Source organism: Aricia agestis, chromosome 9, assembly GCF_905147365.1.
Source record: "Aricia agestis chromosome 9, ilAriAges1.1, whole genome shotgun sequence".
In the NCBI taxonomy this organism is placed as follows: domain Eukaryota; kingdom Metazoa; phylum Arthropoda; class Insecta; order Lepidoptera; family Lycaenidae; genus Aricia; species Aricia agestis.
Window position 1 is genome coordinate 17014718 of NC_056414.1, and position 24280 is coordinate 17038997.

The 24280-nt window shown below is 37.1% G+C and overlaps 1 protein-coding gene across 1 annotated transcript; it reads right to left on the reverse strand.

Annotated features, from left to right (window-relative positions):
* Positions 1-22391: 22391 nt before the first annotated feature.
* LOC121730557 lies at positions 22392-23522 on the reverse strand. Its single transcript, XM_042119660.1, has one exon. It carries the CDS (start codon positions 23464-23466, stop codon positions 22423-22425), a length of 1044 nt encoding a protein of 347 aa, XP_041975594.1. The 5' UTR covers positions 23467-23522; the 3' UTR covers positions 22392-22422.
* Between the last annotated feature and the right edge of the window lie 758 nt (positions 23523-24280).

Genomic DNA, 24280 nt, shown 5'->3' on the forward strand with positions numbered 1-24280 from the left:
CAGGCCAGTTACGCAGGAGTAATTTTATAGTGCCCAAGTGTGTGCGCAGTATACAAGAGCACTTCCTATTCCTTTACTCTCATAACCCAGTGGGCAGTGAGACGGAATACCGACACGACTGGCGAGAGATCTGGCGCAGGACCGACTTTTTACATGCCCATCTGACGCATGGATAATCTTACTTGTCAGACAATCAGCCGTCAGGTGATCAGTCTGCATTGTCCTAATTAAACTTGGAAATAACATCTTTCCAACGCGGGAATCGAACCCATGACCTCCGACTCAAGAGCTACGCTCTAAACCACTGGACCACGGAGGTTCTATGAAGATAAAGCCTACGTCAGTGGGCATTAACGTGAGGACTCACTACGGACATAAAATGATTTGCTTATTCACCTGTTCAACAAACACAGACAAGAATAAACTTAATTGTCAATACCTAATGCTGACTTCGTAAATTTGTTGAAATCTGAAGATCAAGTCCAATTGAAACAGAAATTGGCTTTATATAAATGACTAGAATAAAACGTTTTTATTTTGCTGACTAACATTTTAATCGTTCAGCAATATTTTTGATCTCTATCCTGAATTAAATCAGTCTACATTTGTAAGTAACGTAAAGACTAAAGTTAATGTTCCAATTAGTATCACGTTACCTCTTTCGTTTTTCATTATAATATGAATGAAAGAGAAGACATGACAATTTAACAAGGTGTTAACACTAACAGACTAACAGTTGGTGAAATTGGGCTTAAGTTTATAAAAAATATAGAATAATAATATAATATTTTTATCATCATTAGGAATAATTATGATGACAAGAGTTTTGACCAATTTTGACATGATTAAAATAAAAAAGGCAGTTTATTGGTATTGAGCGTTTCTCGCAGAGAATTAGTTAAAATAGCAACTACATTTGCACATGGTACATAACTCTAGCACTCGTGCTAAATAATCTGAGATAAAAATATAGATGTTTCCTGGACTAAAACAACTAGACCAAACATCTTTCGTTCAATATAGTACAAAGGTAGTCCAAGTCCCGAGTGCCCCTGAGTAGGTACTTGAGTAGGTACGCCTGAGTACTCTGAGTACCCCAGAGTATTCTGTGTACTTCTGAGTACACCTACTTGCGTGACCACTTGCGGGTGGACTCGCTTTAATGCAATCTAGGTAATGGAACTGGCGTGCTCGGTAAATACCTCATTATTTCAGCCGACGACCATTGTATGACGAATTAGTTTGTTCTGGCTGGTTGGACATTAAAAAATTATAGGTAGACTAGCTGACTCGGAAAATGTTGTTTTCATTTAAACGATATTTCTATAGATGAAAATACGGTGAATAAGTCTTTATTTCGAAGTAGAATAAATAGATTTAGAATTTTTCTCAGACCAGCCCGATATTAACTAACGTAAAATTTTATCAATATCAATTTAGTCACAAATTCAAAAGGACTAGGCGAAAAACTCCACGACACGATAATTGCATTTATAAGTCACGCTCAAAGACCGAAAACGCTCATTGAGCAGAAAAATAGCTCACAACGCGAAATTCGTGTTGTGGCTCTAATGAAAACGGCCACGACGCGTTGTGGTAATCACAGAACGATCAAAAAGCGAAATGTCGTGGCTGACATGCTATTCGATCTCGACGTGTTGTGGCCATGATGAAAAGCCGAATGAAAAGAAAATGGAAAATTAGTATTTGATAACAACGCACATTACTTTTTGATATTGAGCCTATTCGGAAACGTTTTGGTAGATGTACTTATAAAATATTTTATTTTTATTTTATAAAATCACTGCATAACGTCTTTGTTATCATTAAATACTAGATGACGCCCGCAACTTTGTTGCGCCAAAATTCGTTCATCGCACGGAAACCGTAAATTTCGCTATTTCGTTTCGTCGTTTTGTGATTGCCACAACGCGTCGTGGCCGTTTTCATTAGAGCCACAACACGAATTTCGCGTTGTGGTTGTTTTACTGTAACCGCAACGCGATGTGCGTTTAAGTTGGCGTATGCTGTCTAGTTTAGTTAACACCTGACATGGCACGTCATCCTTATTCATAAACACCACACAAACTAGCATATACATAATAATCACTGAGTTGTAAGCACTACTTATAATATTATGTCAGTGAAAATAATAATATTATTGGTATAGGCCGCGCACTACTTTTAGCACACCCGCCCGCAGAATCCTTCAAAAACGAAAAGAAACTTAAAAATCGAATACTGCATATTTTTGTGTGATCTAATAGTTGTAAAGGACCTATTTTGGCGAGGTTACATAATATAAGTAGCTGAAAAAGTGTGATAATTCCGAAGACAGTATACACAAAGTGTGAAAAGAGTTAGTTCGCAAAAGCAGATATCAAACTACCTAATTAGTCATCAGCAAAGTGCTAACAAAATCACCATTTTGCATTTGCTTAGCTAACAATACACCTAATAAGGTAGTATTTACAATTCCAATTTTTATTAAATAAGGGGGCAAACGAGCAAACGGGTCACCTGATGGAAAGCAACTTCCGTCGCCCATGGACACTCGCAGCATCAGGAGAGCTGCAGGTGCGTTGCCGACCTTTCAAGAGGGAATAGGGTAATAGGGGAGGGTAGGGAAGGGATAGGGGATTGGGCCTACGGTAAACTCACTCGCTCGGCGAAACACAGCGCAAGCGCTGTTTCACGCCGGTTTTCTGTGAGAACGTGGTATTTCTCCGGTCGAGCCGGCCCATTCGTGCCGAATTACGTATTTAGCCTCACAGTCTATTTTAAAATTTACAGTCTGCATTGAGATTTGCTTATTTTTGAATTTAATTTTAAACTATGTTGCCCTGCTACTAATAGAAAATACTTTCCCATGATAAAGATACAACTTAGGCCAGAAACCACATTTAATATTATAGGTGTTTTTCTGGACTAAGTTGTAAACTTTAAATACCTACTATGTCGCTGCCTCAAGTGATGACTACATGGGAGCAATAACCACATTCCATCAGATAATATGTTTGCTCATTCGCCTCAATCTACATATATAAAAATGGATTTTCAATTGTGTTAGTAACGCCAAAACTCGAAAACGGCTCAACGGATTGGGCTGATTTTAGTCTTAAAATATTCGTAGAAGTCCAGGGAAGGTTTTAAAGTGACACGAAGTTCACCGGGACAGCTAGTACTATATACAAATAGCCAACACTAAAAACAGCACGCCGGATGAGCGTAGTAGGCGCCTGAGTCTGACCTACGTGACGTAAACGACCTTGAGCGCTCCGCGATGCAGCGGAAATTACTCGAACAAGCGAAAACACATTTTGCTGCAAATTGCAATACAACAACAAAAATAACGTTGTGAATTTTTACGCAATAAAATCTATTATGTTGATATTACGTTGCTTTTACCGATAAGAATAAAACATTGTCGATTTATTGCTAGAATTTGCGGAATTTATTGCTATATAAACATTTACGGCTGAATTAGTAAAAATGTATACTAGTCGATTGTTACGCATTGAATCGAACACTTTTGGTGAGCATTTCTTAAAAGATTGGCAACATCAACCAATCATATTTTGGGCATAAAATCTATATGTACTTAGCTTATAAAATGACGTTCAGAACGAAAATTAATTGTTACACTAAAAAAAATCTTAAAACTTTATATTTCGGGCGAGTTTCCGCTTGGCGAACAATCATAAACCCATATTAAATATATTTTTTAATTATAACATTTATTTTGTTGCTAAAACAACTTTATACTTGGCTGGTTTTTACCAAACCTTATTTATTCTATACCTACGCAAACCTACTTATTATTCTGTATGTACTCCGCATCTGTACGAGGAAAAATGTCCTAATGCAATAATTAAATTGATTTTCTCGGAACTCCAACCTATAATCTGAAGGACCCCCAAAGCGGGTCCTTCCCGTTTCATACCACAAATTTTTCATACCGCGGTATGAAACAGCGAAGTACTGTTTTTGAATTGCCTGTTTCATACCGGCGTCCGAAACAGCGAAGACCTTTTTTGAATTAGTCGATTCGTACGGCAGCGCAGATTTTAATACAGTCAAGCTCAAAATATCTATACATATTATATAAATTATAAAATACTAAATTATTTAATTTAATTTTATTATTTACTATTATTATTTATTATTTTATTTTATTTGATTACTTAAATTAAATAAATTCATCTTAGAGAAACCAAATACATATTGGGTAATTTATTGATGGTATACGAAAAGACTCTAAGTATTATTTTGCTTTATTAAAAAAAACCTAATGATGTAAAAAATTCAAAAAGATCAACACAATCAATTGCAATAAATTAAAGAATATGAAACGAGCAAACGGGTCACCTGATGGAAAGCAACTTCCGTCGCCCATGGACACTCGCAAGTCGCAACATCAGAAGAGCTGCAGTTGCGTTGCCATCCTTTTAAGAGGGAATAGGGTGATAGGGCAGGGGAGGGTAGGGAAGAGAATAGGGTAGGGGATTGGGCGGTGGGCCTCCGGTAAACTCACTCACTCGGCGAAACACAGCGCAAGCGCTGTTTCACGTCGGTTTTCTGTGAGCCCGTGGTATTTCTCTGATCGAGCCCGCCCATTCGTGCTAAAGCATGGCTCTCCCACGTCACAACCATACAAAAATTAAAAAAAAAAACTAGTGGTACTACGGAACCTACTAACTATATTGCGCGTGGCCCGACACGCACTTGGCCGGTTTTTTATTTGTATTTTCTAAACTATCTATTTTCATCAAAAAAATCAATGCACACTATGAGGGCACTTTTGAGATTGACAGCTCCCGGACCATAAGTACAATAAATTAATTTCATATTATTTTTGATAATTTAAAATTAATTTATATAGTGTTAGGTTAATTTTAAAGTTCTATGTGTAATTTAAATCAAACTGTGATTCTATTGCTAGAAATCTGATAGTATATAATATATTTTTTGATTTTGAAATAAATGACATTTCTTTATACAAAATATTTTTTAATTCTTCTTGTTACCACTTTTCTATACGCCAGTATAAATAAGTGATTAGACTAAAAATATTTAATAAAATTCATGGTACGAATCCACCCATACCAAAAAAGAATTCGTCGTTTCATACCACTCGAACTCCAAGCACCGCGGTACGAAAAATATGTGGTATGAAACGGGAAGGACCCACCAAAGCTCATCGTGATGATGAGCTTTGGTCAGATTATAGATAATGAGAGGAAATGATATTTACAATCCGAGGATTGTAAATATCATTTCCTAGAAATCGCAAAGGCGTTGAGGAGTCCAGGATAAAATGTCTGATTAAAACCGTTTTCCCAGGAAAATAAAGCCTATCCTTTGAAAGGAGGTGAAAAATTGGCTACGGCAAGATTCAAGAGTATACACTATACAGGGTGTAACAAAACTAATTAGTGATAATACTTTAGGGTGTGTATGTGTACCTTGCATAGAGTGCATTGTGAAAGTAGCAGCGCGGAAAGACAATTTTTTTCTTCCATACATTTTTATTTAAATACCGCATCGGAAAAATGTTTGTCAACCCTAGTACAAGCGCCCTGCGCAGGGCTGTAACTCAATTTTTTTTTCAGAGATTTAAAATGCGTTTTTCTCCAAACTCGGGTTGCGTACAAATATTTGGTACTTACTGCTTTTCGGACAAGTACACCTTAACCCAAGAATTACCTCAGTTAATTATTATCACTTAGTTTTTTTACACCCTATATTTGTTTCAATAAATGTTTTTGGTGTCAGTGGAACCTACTAAATGGTTGCTGCTTGAGGACTTAGTATGACTACTACTACTTACTGCTTTTTGACAGGTTCTCAACTGCATCACAATTATATTAATGTTGGATTGAAGTACTTTAAAATATCTACAGCTACAGGTGAACAGCTTGCATCAGGCAACTTTAAAGTACTCTATAAGTTGGAAAGTATTTTGCATAATGGCCGACGCTGGGCGAAGTAGCCAAGTGATACGCTAATGGTGCTGAGAAATGCACTTAGCAGTTCATTAAAAATACATCTCAAACCTCGAGTGCATTGTTCGGTGCAAAAAACTGAACTCGACACTTCGACGTCTGACGGAAGTAGACGTCGCGAAAAATTTTATATTTTCTGCGAATTCTTTTTTAAAAATGACGTAAACCAAAATACAGTACTCCCAAATTGGTCGTAATTACGAAAACACCCGAATCAATGAAACGTGAGAGCCCCAAACAATGCACTTGCATTTTGCACCTTGTTCAAAGGAAGTAGAAGTAAATATCATGTAGCCGATGACTGTCCGCTTTCGCCGGTCCGTCAATAAGTGCTAAAACTTGGCTATAACTCACCGGGAAGCCATCGCGGCGTGGCCAGTGACGTTACTATGGTAAGGTCCAATAGTAACGTCCAAGCAACGTCTGGCGCCTCTACGTGCTTTCTTATAGTTAAGTTTAAAAACAGCGTTATGCAGCGACGTCTTCCGACGCTCGGGAAATACGACCGTTGCCGAAAAATTACGAAAATGTCTATGCGCATTATCACTTTGGGAGTACTGTACCATGTCTTACTTTTGGCGTAAATAATTTTATCTGCCAAAGAGAAACAAAAGCACATAATATACCTACCGGATCTAGCTGAGATTATATAAAATTAATTTATTATATAAGAAATTAAAAGAAACTAATTAATCTTCTTATCAATATTATAATATGGGTCTTCTGGATGTTACATTATTTGAAAGATTTTGAGAGGAGATTTAACACCCTCAATGCTACTTCCATTTAGCACACCAGCTGCAGGCTTAGCAAGATAATGGGAAAGAATAGAGACTGGTAGATTTAATGGATACAATGACAGATTTATTTGATCATTATTAGTCTATTCCATACAAATAAATATATTCAATGTTGGCCTTATACAAGCCTAGTGCAGGAAGAGTACATTTACGATGTTTGTCGAACAGGAATTTAATCACTAGACAAATCGACAGAGTACGTGACCACATCAATACAAAACCCACGTATTTGGGTACATTTGTCATTCAGCACTTTTTATTTGCTCGGATAAAGTTGCTTCACTTATAAACTCCATGACAAATATTGCCAAAACAACTTTTTTATATCAAAAAGATATAAGTAAACCTTTTAGGGCCTGTTTCACAACTTTCTGATAAAGTGGCGAATAGGCTATTCACAACTTTTTTGACAGATTATCCATACTTTATCTGTCAAGTTAAGTGGTGGATAGCCTATTCGCCACTTATCAGGAAGTGGTGAAACAGGCCCTTAATATATTTTAGGGTGAGCGATTATTTAAGACCCCGTCTTTAACTTTATCTAGCACTTAAAATACACTTGAACAAAACGTTTCGTAGAAAAACCTTCAGACCTAGGTACAAAGATCTTAGCCAGTCAAAAGGCAGGTGGATCTATCGCTCAAAATCACATCTGCGCATTATTACAAATTATTATTTTTAACAAAAAATTAAAACCGGCTTCCAAGGTAAAAACAATAATAACATGAACTAAAAAGCATTAAATAACTCTTATTCTATAATAGTGCCTTTTTCAGAATTCGTCTAAATCTCAACTATTTCTGTACATGTACATATACAGTCTTCATTATTTTGAAGTCAGTACCAGCTAATTTAATCGTGAGTTCAGTCAATGTCAGAATATCTGAAACTTTTGGGACTGGTACCGACTCCCGATCCCATCATCAGATCACCAGTTTCGTAATTGTTATACAAATTTTACATTATATCCTATGCAACAACACAAGAATTTTAAAAATCGGTCCACAAACAGCGAAACAATCATCAAAAACATCAGCAAAAAGAATTTTGGAAATCGGACCATAAACGACTGAGTAATCGTTGAACATACAAATAAAATAAAAAAAGATACATACAGCCGAACGTATTACCTCCTCCTTTTTGGAAGTCGGTCAAAAAAGGTTAATTCCAAATATCGACCGCACGAAAAACCACATTAATAACATCACAGTATCATTTACTCAGTAACAAATATATTTTAACATACGCGTCCTATAATCTCGTATATTTTCGCACCGAAAATAATATTTCGTTGTAAAAGAGATTTTAATTAAAAGATCATACCGCGGTCTGTCCGGAACCTGAGGGATTTGTGTATAATTTTAATTTAAACAGTTTTTAGGGATCCGTTAATGTAGAAATATATATTTAAATATTGACGCTGAGAGCAAAAATATATTCTGGTATTTTTTTAACAATGACGCTAGCAGGCATATTGTATTATATCATGTCTGGAATCTCGTCCTACTGGGACGAGATTTTGTTGGACGAGACAACAGATTACTCGTTTTATTACAGTAGCTGGGTTAGGTATATTATGTAGTTACTAAATTAATTAACTAAACAAACTGAGGTTTAATTGAGTAGTAACTTTATTACTTAAGTACATAATAATTACATGTAGGAGCAGATAATTGCTATAAATTATAATAAACTAGTCTCGACGAATGGTTGTTGTTCGATGATGCACTCTGCAGGCATGCATTTTTTCTTTTGCAATGTACGTGTATAAAAGCAAGATTTCTAGCTGTAATACAATGTAATTGAATATATATTAATTAATTATTTTATCCTAAGCTGGCCATATAGTATGTTAAGCCGTTCACCAAGCTAAATGGCATTACAAATATGTGATTCGTATTTGGCAAAATTTACGTGTCATTAGCTTTGTCCACACTGTGCCTTTTTCTGTTCGTCAAGGGCATGCGTTATAGCGCAGTCAACATCGAACGTGAGGCATGAGGCATGCCCGCGACGCATGCCCTCTGACCGTATCCAAAACTTTAAAAATGACAATAATGGCGTTGCGTTCCTTGACGCATTCAATAATTGAATGCGCCAATATTAAAGTTGATGACGAAAATTGAAGATGAAAGTGCACAGTGTGGACATAGCTAATAGGTATAATTAATTGATAAAATCGGCCAAGTGCGAGTCGGACTCGCGCACGAAGGGTTTCGTACCGTTATAGAGCGAAAGTAAAACACAAATTGTGTTTTTTGTATGGGAGCCCTTCTAATTTTTTTCTTTTTATTTTAATATTATTATTAATTATTAAAGTACACATATATATAATAAGGATTTTATAAAAATTTCAAGTGTCTAATTGTTACCGTTATTGAAATCGAGCAAAAAAGGCCAAAAAAATCACGTTTCTTGTATGGAAGCCCCCCTTCATTATTAATTTTATTTTGTTTTTAGTATTTGTTGTTATAGCGGCAACAGAAATACACAATCTGTGAAAATTAGAAGTCTAGCTATAGACGTTTTTCAGATACAGCCTGCTGACAGACAAACGGACAGACAGACAACGAAGTCTTACGGCCGTTCCCAATATTTGATCTATCTCTGGTTTTGCCCTACTAGAGATAAGAATAGCTCACATTAGACATTAGAGACATATATTTTATGTCAATTGTGAGCTATTCCTATCTCTAGTAGGGCAAAACCAGAGATAGATCAAATATTGGGAATGGCCGTTAGTAAATAGGGTCCAGTTTTTACCCTTACGTACGGGTACGGAACCCTAATAAATGTAATCATACATACTTACTGTTGTAGTAATTGCCCCCTTTGTCGCTCTTGCGTTACATATGTGAAATCCATACTTACTAATATTATAAATGCGAAAGTGTGTCTGTCTGTCTGTCTGTTACCTCTTCACGCCCAAACAGCTGAACCGATTTTGCTAAAATTTGGTATAAAGATACTTTAAGTCCCGGGATAGGACATAGGATACTTTTTATCCCGAAAAAATGTGCGGTTTATGAAAAAAATGTCGCAAAATGTTGCGGGCGTCATCTAGTTGTGTACATTTCAAGATGCAATGGAAGATTTTAACTTCAAAATGTTATGGAAAACTAAACAGTATCAATAATATTATGCTTATCGCAGAAACGTTAATTAAAAACAACGATACCACGTGACCGTAGAATGTAGATTACCGGTGCGCCACCTTCTAAACTAGGGTCTCACATATTAACAATCCGCCTGCAGGCTCTGGTCGGCAGGCTGCCTGATAGTTATTGACCGTCGAGTCAAAAGATACAAAATCGTCAGGGGAACTGTGAGTCTGTGGTCTATTTCTTTTTTTTATGAAATAAGGGGGCAAACGGGTCACCTGATGGAAAGCAACAGCTACCGCCGCCCACAGACACCTGCAACATCAGAAGAGCTGCAGGTGCGTTGCTGGCCTTTTAATAGGGAATACACTCTCTTCTTGGAGGTCTTTTCCGATTAATTGGTAGGCGGCGGCCTGCCGGCGGGTTAAAAACGGAGTCCGCAATACGACGCGTAGATGCATATCTATATTTTTATTTTATATATATTTGACAGATTCGCAAGACGTCTCGCTAGAATCTGTCAAATCCATACTAATTTATACCGCGCCGGTCTCGCCTTGCCTGGTCGCCTTGCGGTCTGAATTATTGATCCTTGCGCGAGACCTTGCGTTAGTCTTGCGAATCTGTCAAATCCATGAAAGCCCACCAAACAACTGCAAGTTGCTAATCGGCCCTTCTCGAACCAGATGAACCGCGATTTTTCAGCACCTATTCCCTTAAGGAAGGGAATAGGGAAGGGAAGGGTAGGGAATTGGGCCTCCATAGTAGGATTACAGGGTAGGGGAGGTAAGGACCTCCCCTACCCTGCAATCCTATTCCCACTTAAAAGGCCGGCAACGCACCAGCAGCTCTTCTGATGTTGCAGGGTCCATGGGCGACGGAAGATGTTTTCCATGAGGTGACCCGTTTGCTCGTTTGCCCCCTTATTTCATACAAAATAATTAAAATCATCATTAAATTAAAGCTAAATAATCATTAATTAATATATCTGAGTGCGGCTGTCAGAGGCCCAAGATAAAACATTTTAGGCTAACTTACGAATTATACTCTTTTTTACAAATTGAAAATGGATTATTGTTTTTTTTATTTAATTTTAGATACTATTAGACAATGATTAAACGGCCAGTCTGAGATCAGCTGAGTCCCAGAGACAAGAATTGAAAAAAAACTATAATGAAGTCAATATTTTTTACAAAATATAGGTAGTAGTCCTAATGTCGTTGCAAGTAAGGTCGAATTTCGACCATTGGGCGATCTCTAGTAATATGAATAATGAATATACATAATAACAATGAAGCAGGCAGTATAAGCGTCTAATTCCATGCTATATTATTATAATAGATTAAGAGGATTCCACACCGCCCTTTTTTCCATACAAACGTTGTCCTCTGTTTCCTCCCTGGATAATGCTAGTAGAGTTATAATTTTTTTCCTAAATATCTACGGCCACTAATACAATGTCCCTATGTTTTCTTTTTTTTCATAATTTAATTAATAAATAAGATATGAACGTTCAAAAACCCAAAAAAATGGCCAGATTTTCCGCTGTGTTCAAACGTCCAGAAAACCGATTTGGCTAGATTATACAAAAAAAGCAAAACATAGGAACACAGCTCAAGCCTTTTTTTAATCTTTAATGAAAAAAGTACTGAAATCGGTTAAGTTTTGGAGAAGGAATCAGGGGACAACGAATCGTTGATTTTCTGGATTTTCTGCAGTTGTCTCTATCGCGTTCTGCGGTATAGGCTTGAGGTAAGGGAGACAGCTATAGATATTACACGTACTTTTTTTTCATTTCTCTAGCCCCTGGTGTATCCTCTTAAATTTATTTGTTTATAATATTTGTTATTACCATCATCAGACATCGGATGCATACTAAACAATACATCTTGATAATAGAATAGTTACACAGCATAATACGCTATACGCAGGGCCCCGCCCCGTAAGGGCTACTGGCGCCTGTGTGCAAAAAAAGGATTTTGGCGCCCCTTTAGGCAAATTTTTTGGGACCTTGGTGTTGGCGCCCTTAAAGATGGCAATTTGGCGCCCCTAGAGGATGGCACCCGTGTGCATTGCACACATTGCACAAATGGTAACGGGGGCCCTGGCTATACGAAGTTGTTCTTGTCTATCATGCACATTTTCCAATGCAACAGACAAGGACAATTAGGCTGCCTTCACATTAAAGGTCACAGCACACAATATATCAACTCGGAAAGGGATCGGCACCGTATCGCCTCGCGCCGTTCAATATTGTTTGTATGAAACTCCCTAGTCCCTACTGCAACGCACACTAAGCGGAACCGTATCGTAATCGCCTCGCCTCGGAAGGTGACAGCGGTCGGCGAGCCGTAAGCGAGGCGTCGCCTAGCCATAGCCGAGTTGACGTACAGGCGCTACTGATATGCTTTGTTAAGAGGAGTCCACACTGCCCTTTTTTCCATACAAACGTTGTCCCCTGTTTCCTCCCTGGATAATGCTAGTAGAGTTATAATTTTTTTCCTGAATATCTACGGCCACTAATGCAATGTCCCTATGTTTTCTTTTTTTCATAATTTAATTATTAAATAAGATATGAACGTTCAAAAACCCAAAAAAATGGCCAGATTTTCCGCTGTGTTCAAACGTCCAGAAAACAGATTTGGCTGGAATATACAAAAAAAGCAAAACATAGGAACACAGCTCAAGCCTTTTTTTAATCTTTAATGAAAAAAATACTTAGATCGGATAAGTTTTGGAGAAGGAATCAGGGGACAACGAATCGTTGATTTTCTGGATTTTCTGCAGTTGTCTCTATCGCGTTCTGCGGTATAGGCTTGAGGTGGAGAGACAGCTATAGATATTACACGTACTTTTTTTTCATTTCTCTAGCCCCTGGTGGATCCTCTTAATACGTCCATACGTTAGGTTGACGCCTGGTTGATGCCTGGTTGACGCCTGGTTGACGCCTGGTTGACGGCACGGCGAGGCGAACGCGATACAGTGACGATCCCTTTCCGAGTTGATATAATATTATGTGTGCTGTGACCATAGACATAATATATACTGTCGTAAAGACCACCTGACAACTCGAAAATGCGTGACCATTTTTGATCTGTCAATGTGTGCGTGTGCTAGTGATGTATATTTTACTATCGATAGTATAGTATTTTGCTATCGATAGTTTAGTCCGTTCGAGTTATTTTACCTGAGTTTCTGTAAGAAATAAATAATATGCAACTTTGATAGATTTGTATTTCAAATTAGGTATCATAAATTTTAATTGGCAAAAAAAGGTGACGATTGAAAAGTAGATACACATTTTCTTTTGGAATGATTTTTCAATCGTCGGATATGTTATGACATGAGGTTCTTATAGGGGTAAATAATTTACACTTAACACATTATAAAGTTACTTATTTATTACTCAGGTAAAATCTATCTGGTAAATCAGTCCTTACATTGAAAGTAAACGTTGAAAGTAAACAACACACATAGTATATTATATTTTATTCTTAAATTAAATACATATTATAAAATATCATAATATTTTATTACAATTATTTTGAACCGACTTCCAAACAGGAGGAGTCTAGACGTTCGCCTGTGGATATATTTTTATGTATGTTCAACGATTACTCCGCCGTTTATGAACCGATTTTCAAATTTTTTCTTTTGTTGTACATTGTATTGTTCCGAGTAGGTATCATGTTCACAAAAGTGGTGGTCTGGTGATGGAAACAATGAGAAATCGAAGTGACTCCTTGATATTCAAATAGGAACATATGGTCCCAGAAAACTTTCAAAATCTTTCGATTAATAAATTTAAAAAAGTAGTCAAAAATTTCATAATTGATGGCACATCTTGGGAGTAGAATGCTGAATGACTGCTTGCAAGGCTACTTCTACATGACTTACAATTATTATGTATCTATCTATGTTTACATTGTATAATTTTTAGTTACAGCATTGTACATTTTGTTTTAAAAGATAATTTTTTTTCTCACTTTTTTTGGTAAAAAGTGGGCGTGCGAGTTTCTTACGCCGGTTCTTCTCGTCGGCTTAGTTACCGAACCGGTGGTAGGCACCATGTATTCTGAAAATATATTTTATTTTAGATTTGTTCAGAAATAAAGCAATTTTGATTTTGATTTTTTAAAACACCAACTGTTAGTATAGAAAACGTTAAGGACAGCTAAAATGAGTAAAATTATTATTTTTAAACAAAAAATTAAAACCGACTTCCAAGGCAATGACAATAGTAATATTATACTTAAATGAACTAAAAAGTATTAAATAATTCTTATTCTGTACTCAGTATTAATTCTGTTCTCAATCTTCATTATTTTGCAATCGGTACCAGCTAACCTAATCGCCAGTTCTCTGACAGAATAGGTATAACAGCAACTTATATACTTAGGACTGGTACCGACTTCAAAATTATGAAGATTGAGTACAGAATAAGGATTATTTAATACTTTTTAGTTCATATAAGTATAATCTTAAATGAACTAAAAAGCATTAATTGCTTATAATTGCTTATTTTTAATAATTGCTTCAGTAACAAGTGCAACATTACGTATGTCAAACTTACTGGCACAAATAAAGTTGGGATAGCTCCTTTAACCAAAATAGTATTTATTCTAATTTTTCTTTAAAAATTTTCAATGAAATGTTTGCCTACATATTGTTGAATTTTTCTTGGGATTCCAACCAACACGCCCAATTAATTTCAGCCATTTTCCTCTTATTAGAGGATCTTGAGGGAATCTGTAAAACAAATGATTATGATATATAAATATAAACCTTCCTCTAGTTTTAGAGTCACTCTATATTATAGTAGTTATATTATATTAGCTATATTATACTATACTATATTATATTAGTTAAAATAAGATAATATGTCCTTTTTAGTCCGGCCGCACATTTTCCGAATTTCTGATCACAAAAATTCGGACGCCCCGCCCCGCTCATACATTTTGACACGTCAGAAATTCTTTTAGTATGATGGGTCTACAACAAAATGTATGAACAGAGTGTTCCGCCGGGCGTCCGAATTTTTCTGATCAGAAATTTCGGATAATGTGCGGCCGGGCTTAAGGTGATAAAATATATAAAGGTAAATGATTTTTATTTTAGATTTATGTTATTGTAAAATATCGATAAGCATATCGATAAATTTGATTCAAGCACTAGCGTATATGTAAGAAATTTTGATGAAAAATTTTTCTTCAAAATTTGTGTAATATAGGAACAATAGTACCTTTAGTTACGCAAAATATGAAAGTAAAAGGGAGGATTCACAATATTTTATTTGAAATAGAGAACTAAAGACCAGAATATAGCAAAAATAAACACATCGTAGCAATTAGGACATGAGGATTAATTACGGGTGAAATGTATATTTTCCAGGATTATTCCTATGATTTACACTGCAATCACTCACAGCACAAGTTATTATTGTTATATATAATAGTATTTGTTGAAAATAACATACGATTTAAATAATAAATTGCAAATACCGAAAGGGCATAAAAACGATTGACGACTTTTGACGACCTGTCAAATAAAAGTTGTTACAATTTTCATTCGACTGCCTCTCTCTTTTCATCTTGTTATAATTCCATAAAGGATTTTCTTCTCTCTCGCACTCTTTGTTGGTCTTTAGCATTATATTATGTCTATGGCTGTGACCATAAGTCGCGAGAAGTGCGGCACTCCGCGCAACTCGCGACTTAATGTGAAGGCAGCCTCATTATTACAGCTTGCATAGTTTAAATATTTTTATTACTAAGGACCTAAAGATAAACAAGCTAATAATTTTGTTTGAATCATAGTACTTAGTCACTCGGGTAAGTTTGATTGCCTTTTGAATAATTTTATTGTTCAGTCCCACAGCTTGAGTCAAACGTTGTTATTGTAATTTGTAGGATAATATTTCCGAAATAATCTTAACAATAAGAATATTCGAGAACGTTGTAATTGTTGCCGTCTTATTTTAATTTCAAAATGATTATAATTATTTATAATACACTAGCTGTTGCCCGCGACTACGACTTTTATTTTTGGCAAATAAAAAAAATTTGTGCTAATTATAAAATTGTGCTTGTTTTCTTTATCAAACAACCCTTAGTTTAGGTAAACCAACTGGGTGGTCCCCGGTTAGACAAACATTTGGTAAAATGGTCCCTCTAGACAAAAAGGTTAAGAACCACTGATGTAATGCCTATGTCCAGCAGTGGACGACTATAGGCTGATATGATGATGATGATGTAATGGCTGAAAATATTATATCTTTGAAATTCTACCGTGCGTATATCGTGACTGCGAATGATAAAGACGACGTAAATCGTTATCTGCGTACTTTTTACTGGAGTTTTTATTGTGAATGCCGTTGGCTGTAACAGCTTTTAATGGGAGCTAATGCGGCTGATGCCACAAAAACGTCCCATTGTTCTGTGGTTTTGTTGTTCTGTATTCATCGCGCATCCGACGCCTTGTGGGTGACACCTGCGTCAAAACACCACATGTACGTAGCAAAACAATAAGGCGCAGGTTCAGCCTCATATGGAATACTATTCTCATCTCTGGGCAGGGGCGCCAAAATACCAACTGCTCCCTCTGGATCGTATCCAACGAAGGGCCGCTCGAATTGTTGACCATAGTGTTTCAAACAGCTTGGACCCCTTGGAATTACGCCGAGATGTAACTTCACTCTGCATCCTCTATCGGTTGTATCACGGGGAGTGCTCTGAGGAATTGTTCGGAATCATACCACCTGCAACTTGTCGCCATCGCCTCACGCGAAAAATATACCATCCTCATCACATTAACGAGACCTTCCACCGTGTGGTTTTCGCGTAACTTTCTGTCGCGCACTGTAAAACTCTCGAATGAACCTATACGACCTGCAAACCTTTAAGAAGAGAGCGTATTCCCTCTTAAAAGGCCGGCAACGCACCTGCAGCTCTTCTGATGTTGCGAGTGTCCATGGGCGACGGTAGTAGCTTTCACAGTCAGTCACGGCTGGATTTCCAGTCATGGATGCGAAGCAATAGTCACTCTAATGACAACTTTTTTTCAGTCACATGCAAAATGTTAATCAATAATCACTTTGATAGTGAGTACCAAATCATCAATGTAGCATAGCCAAGCCAAAAATCGAAGTGAGAAAATTTGTTTGTACAAGATAACATATTCCTAACATTTCCTGTATTGTTTTTCCACCTATTACAATATCACGACATACAATTTTCTTTTATTGCCTTTGACTGTTATCTTTGAGGAAACACATTAACCATCCATTAGGCACTGACTTTTGTCGCAGTAGCCGTGTTGTAGTTGTGGCTGGTGCAGACGAGCGACCGCAGTGAAATGACCTCCTAGTTCCTATTATCCTAAATATTTTTGTAAGGTATTTTAAGAAAAATAGAATGATAAAAATCATCTATAGATCATATGTATTTTGGACATGAAAATCATCTATAGATATGTATTTTGTGACAACTATTTTTCTGTGTGGACACCTGTTCATAATTTTAAACAAAATATTATTTGTAATAGATTTTTACACATTATTTGGTCGCTGTAAACCATTTGTGTAATATTAACCCACAAAAAATATTTTGTTGAATTATGAATGAAGTCTTGTTCTAATATCTAAAGAACATGACTGTATTCATAACTTAATACGTATTTTTTGTGGGATGATACACAAAATATGTTTAACAGTATCTATGTTATGGTCTTTAATTTTAACCTTAAAAAAATTAATAAAAAAATAACTCATTTATTTAACGCAAGACTTCATACAGACAAAAGACGAAAATAAATATCGCGTAAACCGCAATCAGTGATCATAACAACTCTATTCGCCGTACTCAGAGACATTAAGTTATGATTAACCTTCAATTAAATGAAGAGTTTGACAGATAATGTATGGGGCTTATGTCAAAATTTTGAATTAATTACATTTAAATAAATATAAATAATGTTCCACTCTGAGTGCGGCACTTAGTCCTTTCCAGTGGTCTACTTATTCTCTACTAAGTTACATCTTCGTCTACATTTTGCAGCTTCGAAATGTAATGCAAACAAATACATTTTTAGCATTGCCGTGTGTCTCGTGACTCGTCTGCGCCGATCTGTACAATGTTTTTACAACAGTCAACACGTTAGAAAAAACAAAAGCTAGATTCTAGACCACAGTCGCCTCTCCAAATCCCAAAACAATCTGTGTATTTGTTCGTCTGCTGCAGCGTGAAGTGCCAACCGATTGGGGATTCTGGAAATGTAAAAAGATATTCTTGTTTTGAAAAGAAAATAATAATATGTTGTTGATAGAGTACATTTTAATTCATTCTACTTTTATCTATTGGTGAAGAAAAATTGACAGTCCATACTTCTATACTTAATCATCATCATAATATTAATACGCGAACGTAAAACTTTATAACCCTTTTTACGAAAAATGGGGAAACGTAGGTGCATGAAACTTTGCACAGTTATAGTTTATAATTTATATGGTGAAGGAGTGCATCTAACTAATATTATTTTAAAATTATGCTTTTATCATACATTTTTTTAACAAATAAAACATTACACACACTACAACACACACAAAGGAGAAATGACAGATTTTTGAGTGACAAGCCTATACATACAAATTATACTCTTTTATTTATTTCTTAACAAAAACATAATATTGTATACCATTTAAAATCCTTGCAGACTGGTCACTTCGCTGCGGTGGGTAGAGCGGAGGTGACGCGCGGGGTGACGGGAGGACGGGAGGGAGGCGCGTGCCCATAATTGTGGTGTTTTTAGGAAAACTCTCGGAAGCTATTTCTCAACATTTTAGTACTGAGTGATTATAAAAGAAAAGATACGTGTATTTTTATTTTGAACAAGGCTCAATGTATCGAAGTTTGGCCGGAAGTTTTAATTGCACCCTGTGTTATTAGAGTACATTGCTATTTACTATAGTATCTGCTGCGTACCCACAAACATCTCACAGAAATTATGACGTAATAATTCTCAGTTTGCTGAAATTATTTAATTCTAAGTCCATAATATTCGCTCGATGAAGACCGAAAACGTCGTTAAAGGAAGCATAGAGAAATTTCCAGCTTATTTAACATTAATTAATTAGATGCCAAGGAGCATTACACAGTATATTATGATATGTAGTAGTCAGTAGAGCAATTGAAATTGAGAGTGAGGAAGTTAGTCCCATCTATACTATGATATGATATACAATAGACTGTATGTCATGTGTAAACTCTGGAACAAACTGTCGCCAATATTTCCGGACCATGACGACCTGCAAATCTTCAAGACCTTATAAGAGCGTATTTCCTCTTATAAGGTCGGTAAAGCACCTACAGCTCTTTTGATGTTGCAAAAGTCCATAGCCGCTCCATCAGGTAATCCGTATTTTGCTCGTTTGCCCTAGTTTATAAAAAAGACGGGTTGCACCCCGGGAGTGCCGGCAGAAGTGAAAACTTTATTATTAACGTTGTGCATAATTTTTTTTAACCCATTTTTATGAAAATCGGTTTTTAAAAAATAGATTTTTTTAATTAATCGAAACCCTTACAATTTTTTTAATCCATTTTTTATGAAAATCGATTTTAAAAAAATCGATTTTTTTATTAATCGAAACCCTTACAATCGATTAAATTTTTAACCCATTTTTTATGAAAATCGATTTTTAAAAATCGTTTTTTTTTTTAATTAATCGAAACCCTTACAATCGATTAAAAAATATCGACAATCAAAAAAAAAATAATCGATTGTTCGATTAATCGATTTCGATGTTACAAGTTACAACACTACATGACACTACTCTCCAACCGTCTTACGGTTTTTCGATCAGCACGAGCATCTGACGCGAGTTTCACAGTTTTTACCCATCCCACAAAATTGCTCAACGCCGCTAAAGAAGTTTTCACTTCAAAAATCATGATTTACTGCGTTGAATTTGTATGTGTTCCAGGATATTGGTTTTCCAGCATGGCTGAGCTGAGTGACGCTACTGTATTTATTAGTATTGTGGTATTTGCTTTGAACTGGCATAATATTGCGAATTCTTTGGGGCCATCTAGTATAAAATTAAGATGCACAAAATAATTATGTCTACGTAAAGCGTACATTTTGCCGCGATAAAGTCCTGTTTTTAGGGTTCCGGTCCCAAAGGGTAAAGACTTCGTTGTCTGTCCATCTGTTAGTCCATCTGTCCGTCCGTCCGTCCGTACGTCCGCGTGTCTCCAGGCTGTATCACAAGAACCGCTAAAGTTAAACTTCTGAAATTTTCACAGATTGTGTACGGTATATTATCTATTGCCGCTATAACAACAAATACTAAAAACAAAATAAAATTAATATCTAAGAGGGGCTTTCATACAACAAACGTGATTTTTTAGATTATTTGCCCGTTATCAATAATGGAAACAGGTACGCACTTGAAATTTCCAAAAATACCTAAATTATAATGTGTTCTTTAATAATTAATAATAACATTAAAATAAAATAAAAATCTAAGGGGCTGCCATACTAAAACACATTTTTGGCCTATTTTGCTCTATAACGGTACGGAACCCTTCGTGCGCGAGTCCGACTCGCACTTGGCCAATTTTTCTTGGTTTACTCTATTTCTGTTATAAACGTATATTAATTTGTTTGTTATACCTTTATATCTTTGTGAAAGACAAAATAACAATTTGAGTTCCGGTATCTAATGAAAATTGGAATTGATGGCAAAAAAATGTTTTTCTTCACAAAAACGAATTTACACGCCGGACGCCAACAAAGCTTAGACAAACTATCTATCAGTATGTGATGTAGTACATGTATTAGTATGCATAATTCAATCATATAATATATGATTGAATTATGCATACTAATACATGTACATCACATACATATTATGTATACATAATATTAAATATAATATAAGTGATAATACTTTAGGGTGTGTACGTGTTCCTTGTAGAGAGTTCACTGTGAAAGTAGCAGCGCTGAAAGACCAAAATTTTTTTTCACTTTTGTATGGGGAAACTCGTGACGCTCGGGCCCTTGCCCCTACAAAAGTGAAAGAAAAAAATCGTCTTTCAGCGCTGCTACTTTCACAGTGAACTCTCTACAAGGAACACGTACACATCCTAAAGTATTATCACTTATTTTTGTTACACACTGTATACATAAAATGCCTCTACACTAGGTAGAGCCAGGGCCCGTACCACGTAGCGGTTTTGAGACTCAAACAATCGTACGAGAATGTTGCGTCCTTCTCTAACAAACGTGAAATGACGTTGTTAGAGCAGGACGCGGCATATTCGTCCGATTGTTTGAGTTTCAAAACGGTATCGTAGTAGGCCTACTGTCTGGGAAGAGTAGCAAGGAAGTACGAGAGTTATTAATATTCGAAATTGGAACAACCGAAAAAACTTGTCAAAAGATTATAATCCCTGTCTTTTCAGATAATTTCAAAATTATTATAAAGGGAAAACAGAATCGCATTCTTTTCTGATAAATAAAAAATACATGTCAAATTAGAAAAACATCCGTATGCGATATTTTCAAGTTTCGAACAACCACAAAAAAAGTTGTTAAAATCGCGTTAATTTCGATCAACATACAATACAATGGATGGCTCGTGTGTCGAAACGTGTGTGGCGGGAAATTGACATACTTACACATCGCGTGTACACAGTCCACCACTCACCAGAGGAAAACATCGCACATCACTGTTGCGAAGAGAACTAATAAGTAATCTATATATATAAAACTCAAAGGTGACTGACTGATTGACATAGTGATCTATCAACGCACAGCCCAAACCACTGGACAAATCGGGCTGAAATTTGGCATGCAGGTAGATGTTATGACGTAGGCATCCGCTAAGAAAGGATTTTGATAAATTCCAACCCCAAGGGGTTCAAATAGGGGATGAAAGTTACTTAACGCGAGCGAAGCCGCGGGCAAAAGCTCGTAACTAATAACACATATTGAAAATTATTATTTTAAAGTTTTTAGGGTTCCGTACCCAATGGGTAAAAACGGGACCCTATTACTGAGACTTCGACGTCTGTCCGTCTATCCGTATTTATCCAGCGGGGCTAAAATGGTCGCTTTGAAGAATCATGATATGAATCATAATTTGATTCATTTTTCTAAAATCGCAAAATGCAACTCTACTTGCAATTCATTTCTGTAATTTTGTACTGATTTGACATTTGTCAGTTTGACAGTTTTGACAATTGAATTGATTGAGAGGAATTGCTAAATGTGACCATTTTAGCCCCGCTGGCTGTAACTCAAGAGAACCACTATAGTAGTCTAAGTCTAACTATAGCTAGATTTCCAAGATTTTATTACACTCGTTTGACTTCAACCTTAATCAGCATAATATTATTGCGATGACGAAGATGAATCGTGCGCGAGCCCTACTCGTCGTGTGGTCTGATAAAAAATTGCGTCTATTAAAAGTACCAATAAGCAACCAATGTGGCAAAAGCGTAGCTACTTTATTTTACACTAAAATGCAACTTTCACTAGCTTATCTTCTTGTGACTTGTCAGCGTCGTCGTCCTTAACCACCTCCTTGTCGCCATCGTCGTTTTCGGTCTCCAGTCTGTCAGCCATCTCCTCCAGCGTCAATCCGAGCTCCTCGACAGGGACCTCCTTTACACCCCACGCCGGTTTCGCGGCCCCCTCGACGATGGGGACTTCCACGACCAGGTAGTCGTCGCTGGTCAGCGCCGCCGTGATCGCGTCGACGTCGCAGTTCCTCGGCAGCCTGTAACTGTCGGCCACTTGGCCGGTCAAGCTGCTCATGAACACGTAGCCGGCGTTCGTGAACACCTCCACGTCGTCCTTCGTCACGTCCGTGGCGTTTCGAAGTTTTGTAATGAAACGGAAGCTGTCATCGGTGGCCTCGATTTTAGTTTCGATGTTGGCGTATAACGCCAGACTCTTCAGCAGCGAGGAGACCATGTACCACACGAGCCAGTACGCCTCGTCGGGCGTCAGCTTCGTGGGCGGGGGAGCGGGTCTCTTGCTCCCCAGCGGCTTCCCGCTCTCCACCACGGGCACGTTCCTATCGTAGGGTGTCTGGTCTGCCGCCTTGGCATCGAGAGGCAAGTCCACGACGAGGAAGCCGTCGCTCGTCAGCGTGGCCGTGGCGGCGGCGGCGATGACCTTGGGTGGCACTTGGCGAGTTTCGGTGAACGTGATCTTGTTGAGGACCTCCTTGCCCCGAAGCACGTCGCGGAACGTCTCGGTGGCCGTCTTCACCACTATCACGTTGGAGTCCTGCAGAGACACCGTCAGCTCGTCCTTGCGGTTGCCATCGACGTTGATGATGACGCGGTAGTTGTCGTCGGTCACCTCGGTCCAGCACTGCTCGAGCAATCTGCTGTAATAGTTCGCCCTGTCGACGGTGGCGAGGTCAGGCTCTTTGTAAAGGCGGCGCGCTGGGATCTTCTTGTCTGCGAGAGCGAGCTTCGGGTTGACGGCGGGGCCCGCGGCGGCGGCGACGGTCAGCAGCGCGCATACGGCGAAGCTACGCGACGAAAACATCTTCTCTAGCACACGCGGTTTTCCGACGCTCGGGTAGGCCTTGTAATCGTTTTGTATTAAAAGTTTATGTGTCATAAAATTAAAATAGGTAAGTAAATTGAAATGGTTACAAAGTAATGGTAATGGTTATATTATAATTATTGTGTCTTGTGTGTAAGTATTGAAAATATTTTTTCCTTTCTTCTTTCTGTTCTTTCTTTCTAATGCTAACGCACCGGTATAAAATCATCATACTTTATTCTACATAATGTTGCCAAGTCTGGTGCACAATCACAACCACGAAGCTCTATATTATTAGCTTCATGATCACAACCCAGAAGACCAGAAAAAAATATAAAAATATAGGTAAGTAAGTAAATAATGATAAACTACTTTTTTCCTAATGGCGTCATAATAAACTTGCTGGCAATAATTAAAATCGTTCTAATTGTACCGTTTTAATCAATATTAATGGTGAATTTTTTCTATCACTTATATTATTACTGTCACCTTCAACTCTCAGCTCACACCGCCATATTAATGATATACACATAGCCTGTATGAGGTCTTAGGTGTAGGTAGCCTGTGTTTCCTTTTTTTGAAGCATTGACTGTTTTTTTTAAAACAACTTCAATGCCTTAAAAATGTTACTCGCGCACCGTGTATCTTGAAAAGTTAGTGCCGTACTGGTTATTATCTTTTTACAGCCTTAGTCATTTGTCCTCACATTCAACTACAATACATTAAATAAGACCCTTATGTTCTGCTCCCTACCGGACTGTATCAGCAACTTTACGAGGGAAAAACTTTTCATAGAGCTGAAATTTTTACGATG